Raw genomic sequence first — 6,873 nt, forward strand, 5'->3', positions numbered from 1 at the left:
GCAATATACAGAGTGATGATTGGCATGGAAAAAATGGATAGGGAAGATCTGTGTATGTGGAATGGAAGAATGTCGAGAGGGCATGGGAAAAACTAAAATGGCCACTTATAGGAGAGATGTGAAAAAATATAGCTTCCCTCATAGAAGGGTGGAAGCATGGAATAGTTTAGACGTGGAAGTGGTCAACGCAAGGAATATTCATGATTTTAAGAAAAAGCTGGACATTAATAGATATGGAGACGGGACAACACGAGCATAGCTCTTTTCCCGTATGTTACAATTAGGTAAATACAATTAGGTAAATACACACACACACACACACACACAGAAAGAAAGAAAGAAAGACACACTGCTATAGATCTACTAACCCTGGAACAGAGAAGCGAGATAGGGGATCTGATACAAGTTTATAAATTGATCAACAGAATGGATCAAGTGGATAATGAGAAGTTGATCCTGAGAGAAGAATATGACATTCGAAGCACAAGATCGCATAGTAAAAAACTGAGGAAGGGAAGATGTCTGAGAGATGTTAAAAAATATAGTTTCCTGCAAAGATGTGTTGAGACGTGGAACAGTGTGCATAGCTTTAAAGAAAAATTGGATAAGTGTAGATATGGAGACGGGGCCACACGAGCGTAAAGCCCAGGCCCTGTAAAACTACAACTAGGTAAATACACACACACACACACACACACCTCAAACTCCAGCAGGCTGCAGTCGTTGCCCTCCACCTTGTCCATGATGAACATGCGGGACACGGACATCATGTTGGTGGTGAGGGTGCCGGTCTTGTCGGAACAGATGACAGAGGTGCAGCCCAGGGTCTCCACGGAGGGCAGGGACCGCACGATGGCATTCTTCTTGGCCATGCGCCGCGTGCCCAGGGCCAGGCAGGTGGTGATGACGGCCGGTAGACCTTCAGGGATGGCAGCCACAGCCAGGGCCACCGCAATCTTGAAGTAATAGATGGCGCCCTTCATCCAGGAGCCGCCGTGGGCCGGGTCGTTGAAGTGGCCAATGTTGATGGCCCACACAGCCACACAGATGATGGAGATCACCTTGGACAGCTGCTCGCCAAACTCGTCCAGCTTCTGCTGCAGCGGTGTCTTGATCTCCTCGGTCTCGGCCATCTCTGTGCGGATCCTGCCTGCAACACACACCACCACCATCACCATCACCGCCCCTCTCCATTGTTCACTACATGCACTCACTCCTTTCATAAGGCCCACTTCATTTTGTGCTGATGACTTACTAAATGTTTATTTCTCTTGGTTTGGCAATGTGTTCATCTGATACATTACTTTATATTTGGTACATGTACTTGTGGTATCACTGCTGTGGGTATGGCAACACTGATGGCGAGTCACAGGTGTTGTGTGTGTGTGTGTGTCAGTGGAGGAAGCAGGTAGGGGGAGGATGTGTGTGCTCTGTGTATTATTGGCTGAGAAAGGACTTGAATAAATGGAAAAGCAACAAGTAAAGAAGTGTGTTTTTCGTCTGCTTTGTGGACTGCAACAACCATAACACACAACACAACACAAGGCAGCCAGCAATGGTGCCGCTGCAGTGCCTTACCGATGGCAGTGCCCAGCCCGGTGCCCACCACGATGCCCAGCGCCTTGCCTGTCGCTACATTGGTGCCGGAGAAAAGGATGTTCTTCTTGTCCTGGTGAAGGAAGATCAGGTAATGCTGGTGCCTTGTTGACTTAAAGGCTAACACAGACATAGACAGAGAGAGAGAGAGAGAGAGAGAGAGAGAGAGAGAGAGAGAGAGAGAGAGAGAGAGAGAGAGAGAGAGAGAGAGAAATTGAAGAGGCAAGATATTAGCAGGTAAACACACACACACACACACACACACACACACACACACACACACACACACACACACACACACACATTAAAGGATAGAAAACAAACGCAGGGAGAGGAAACAAAAGAAAACAGACACAGATATACAATTAATCCCTTCAGTACTGGCACACATCTTTACCTGAATTTTGGGTACAATGAGATAATTTGACTGACATTAAGAAGGGTCTATAGCAGTTAGGATATTAAAGGCCACAGTCTTCACTATTCTAATCCCCACATGAGTTTCTGAAACTGTAAAATCACCAAACAGTAAGCAGAGTGAATCAGAGTGATATATGGAAACATGTCTTAGTACTGGAGGGGTTAAAAGGAGCTAATCCATAAACACTTAACAATACACAGAATGAAATAAAAAAAAGAAACACACACACACACGGCATGGTAGCTTAGTGGTTAGAGCGCTGGGTTCACAAGCCAGATGACCAGGGTTCGATTCCCCGGCAGGGTGGAGATATTTGGGTGTGTCTCCTTTCACGTGTAGCCCCTGTTCACCTAGCAGTGAGTAGGTACGGGATGTAAATCGAGGAGTTGTGACCTTGTTGTCCCGGTGTGTGGTGTGTGCCTGGTCTCAGGCCTATCCGAAGATCGGAAACAATGAGCTCTTAGCTCGTTCCGTAGGGTAGCGTCTGGCTGTCTCGTCAGAGACTGCAGCAGATCAAACAGTGAATTACACACACACACACACAAACGAACCAGAACAGATACAGGGAAAGGATACAGACACACATTAACTATTACACACACAAACGAAAAAAAAAATCAAGAACACCAAAAATAAACAAAAAAAATCAAGAACACCAAAAAACAATCCCCAAAAAAGATAAACACACAAACACACACACGTACAAACAATACACAAGAGATACCTAGAAAACACACACACAGACAGACAGAGACAGAGACACAGAGTGAGACACACACACACACACACACACACACACACACACACACACACACACACACACACACACACCTGATTGACAGCCTTAGAGTCGGGAACAATATCAGTGTGCTTGATAACAGATACCGACTCGCCAGTGAGGATGGACTGGTCTACACGGAGAGTGGTGGAATAAATTTTGATGAGGCGGATGTCGGCTGGGATCTTGTCACCCACTGTGGAGAGAAGCAGAGGTGAGTCGGGGTGGTTAAGAGCTTAATTTGTCACTAAAACTGTGAAGTCACCAATCAGAACACCAAGGCGCATGATTAGGAGGATTTGGGATAAAGTCATCTTGTTAATCTGTCACTGGAATCACCAAAAGCAACATTAACAGGAGAGAGAGAGAGAGAGAGAGAGAGAGAGAGAGAGAGAGAGAGAGAGAGAGAGAGAAAATATGTGATGGTGGGCTGGCTCACAATAACACTTCAAGCTTCAGTGTAAATGTGGGCAGAAAGTTGCCATCCTGCAGTCCACACACACTTAGCACAAAGCCTTACGGTGAACAAAGGCTTAAAACAGGTTAGGTTAGATCAAGGTCTCATTCAATTACATGAGGTGAGGTTAATTTTCTCTCTTCTGTACGACAGGAAAGCCGGCCAAGGGCATAAAAAAATAAAACGATAAAAGGCCCACTTAGCTACCAGTTCCCTTGCAGTTCCAAAAGTGTTATCCAAAAGAAAGGGATAAAAGTCTTGAAACCTCCCTCCTCAGTGAAGTTAATAAAGTTAGATTAGACAAAATAAAGTTAGGTTAGGTGTGACACAAGCCACTGGCCACACACACACACACACACACACACACACACACACACACACACACACACACACACACACACACACACACACACACACACACACACATTCACTCACTCACACACACACACACACACACACACACACACACACACTCACACACACACACACACACACACACACACACACACACACACACACACACACACAAAAGCTGAAAAAATAGTCAAAGCCAGAAGAGTCACACACAACGACTGGAAGAAGTGGAAGATCTTGTGTCACAAACTTATTTTTGAGTTTCTACAGCAGAGCAATAAATATAATTCAGGAGAGGGATGGATGGATGGGCAGACTGAGTCAACTTGGATCTAAAAAAAAAAAAAAAAAAAAAAAAAAAAGCTTTTGATAAAGTACCACATCAGAGATTCCTATGGAAAAATAAAAACACAGTGGATGGGCGACTTACAGGAAAAAAGTATTAGACTGAAAAACAAACTATTTAAGAGACAGAGAAATGAGAACAGTAATAAGAGGTGAAGAATCAAAAGACTGCAGAGTTATAAGTGGAGTCCTGCAACAGGGAATAAACAATACTGGCCTCCGTAATGTTCACAGTGTATATCAAAATGGTAGATGAGGTGGTCAGTTATACAAGCTTATTTGCAGATGACGCAAAGTTACTGAAGCCAGTGGAAAATAACACCATGGATTGTGAAATGCTAACACAAAGACTTGAATAAGACACACAACTGGAGCAACAAATGGGAAATGGAATTTAATGCAAAAAAGTGCAAAGTGATGGAACTTGGAAAGAGAAAAAAGGACAGAAGAAATCTTACACTGTGGCAAGAGCAGAAATTCAGGAAACAAAAGAGGAGAAAGACCGGGATAGACAATTGTAATTTATCACCAGAAAAACACATAAACAACAACAACAACAGCATAGTTGGGGAAACAAATGAGTTACTAAGAAAAATGAAATGGGCATTTACCTACATAAATGACGAAAAGATGATGAAAAAACTAATAAAATACACAATTTGACCTAAACTAGAATATATTGCACTTATACGGTCACCATTTAGGGAGGCGGTGGCGTAGTGGATAAGGTGGTGAGCGTGGGATCGGGCAGACGTCCACGCGTAGGTTCAAATCCCACCACGTACAGCCTTAAAACACTTTGCCATTTGTCGAGTGGTTTAAAGTTACCTACATGTCACCATGATACCCAGGTTCTAGGTGGTTGCACTCAAGATGAGCTTGGGTGGTGATATGGGCCCTAATATGGGTACCACTATAAATAAAATTGCCTGCGCGACTAATGGGCGGAAGCTGAACAGCGCTTCCCATACACTCTTCAAGTGTGCCTACAGGCGCTATAGGCCTTACCGTAAAAAAAAAAAAAAAAAAAAAAAAAAAAAAAACATAGATGTAAGGAACATAGAAAGGATTAAAAAAGCAGCAGCCAAAATGGTTCCAAGTTTGAGACCTAAAGTATGAGGACAGATCAGAGAGATTAAAACTTCCAACACTGCAACAGAGGAGAGAAAGAGAAGACCTAATTGCTATACACAAGGCATGGAAGGAGATGGACACAGCTGACAAAGAAGACTTATTGGTGTGAGACTCAACAAATACAAGGGAACAGATACACCATGAAATTGAAAAAGACTGCATGTAGAAGAGCCATTAAGAAATATAGTTTTCCAAATAGAAGCATTGAAATATTGAGCAATTTGGAGGAAACACTGGATGGGTTCAAGCAAGAAATATTCATGACTTTTGAGGCTAAACTAGATGACTATACATATGGAGACAGGACAGTATGAGCAGAGCTTTTTTCCTATAAAACACAACTATCTAAACACACACACACACACACCTAGATTGGAATATGCAGGAGTTGTGTGGACCCCCCATAAAAAGAAACACATAAGGAAATTGGAGAGACTACAAAAAATGGCTACATGAATGGTTCCAGAATTTAAAGGGATGACATATGAGGAGAGACTAAAGGCTATGGATCTACCAACCCTGGAACAGAGAAGAGAGAGAGGAGATCTGATACAAGTTTATAAATTGATTAACGGAACAGACCAAGTGGATAATGAGAAACTAATCCTGAGAGAAGAATATGACATTCGAAGCACAAGATCGCATAATAAGAAACTGAGGAAGGGAAGATGTCTGAGAGATGTTAAAAAATATAGTTTCCCACAAAGATGTATTGAGACTTGGAACAGTTTGAGTGAGGAAGTGGTGTCAGCAAAGAGTGTACATAGTTTTAAAGAAAAATTGGATAAGTATAGATATGGAGATGGGGCCATATGAGCATAAAGCCCAGGCCCTGTAAAACTACAACTAGGTAAATACACACACACACACACACACACACCTGCCACTTCAATGATGTCGCCGGGCACAATCTCCCTGGCTCTGATCTTCTGCACGCCGGTCTTGTTGGCACGGATCACCTTGCCCATCTCTGGTTCGTACTCCTTCAGTGCCTCGATGGCTGACTCTGCGTTCCTCTCCTGTCACAAAAACACCAAAATGTATTGCTGCTTTGTTGTTGTTGTTGTTGTTGTTATCATTGTTTCCTGTTCATTCATTGTCCAAGAGAGAGTTGGTCAAGAAGAGAGCAATGTGTCTTGAAATACTACTACTACTACTACTACTACTATGTCTTGAAATACTACTACTACTATTACTACTACTTCTACTACTACTAATGTGTCTTGAAATACTACTACTACTACTAATGTGTCTTGAAATACAACTACTACTACTATTACTACTACTTCTACTACTACTAATGTGTCTTGAAATACTACTACTACTATTACTACTACTACTAATGTGTCTTGAAATACTACTACTACTATTACTTCTACTACTACTAATATGTCTAGAAATACAACAACTACTACTATTACTACTACTTCTACTACTACTAATGTGTCTTGAAATACTACTACTACTAATGTGTCTTGAAATACAACTACTACTATTACTACTACTTCTATTACTACTAATGTGTCTTGAAATACTACTACTACTAATGTGTCTTGAAATACAACTACTACTACTATTATACTATTACTACTATTTTTACTATTAATAATATGTCTTGAAATACAACAACTACTACTATTACTACTACTAATGTGTCTTGAAATACAACTACTACTACTATTACTACTACTAATGTGTCTTGAAATACAACTACTACTACTATTACTACAACTTCTACTTCTACTAATGTGTCTTGAAATACTGCTACTACTATTACTACAACTTCTA

The 6,873-nt window shown here is 41.8% G+C and overlaps 1 protein-coding gene across 1 annotated transcript in view; it reads right to left on the reverse strand.

The window, feature by feature from the left end:
- LOC123504449 (calcium-transporting ATPase sarcoplasmic/endoplasmic reticulum type-like) overlaps window positions 1-6,873 on the reverse strand; it is a 35,391-nt gene that overhangs the window by 19,936 nt on the left and 8,582 nt on the right. Inside the window, exons 5-8 of the mRNA XM_045254963.1 lie at window positions 5,966-6,104; window positions 2,849-2,991; window positions 1,579-1,669; window positions 699-1,150 (exon numbers count right to left, since the gene is read on the reverse strand). Of these exons, the coding sequence (XP_045110898.1) occupies window positions 699-1,150; window positions 1,579-1,669; window positions 2,849-2,991; window positions 5,966-6,104 (825 nt within the window). The remainder of the gene's footprint in view (window positions 1-698; window positions 1,151-1,578; window positions 1,670-2,848; window positions 2,992-5,965; window positions 6,105-6,873) is intronic.

Source organism: Portunus trituberculatus, chromosome 2 (genome assembly GCF_017591435.1).
Source record: "Portunus trituberculatus isolate SZX2019 chromosome 2, ASM1759143v1, whole genome shotgun sequence".
NCBI lineage: Eukaryota > Metazoa > Arthropoda > Malacostraca > Decapoda > Portunidae > Portunus > Portunus trituberculatus.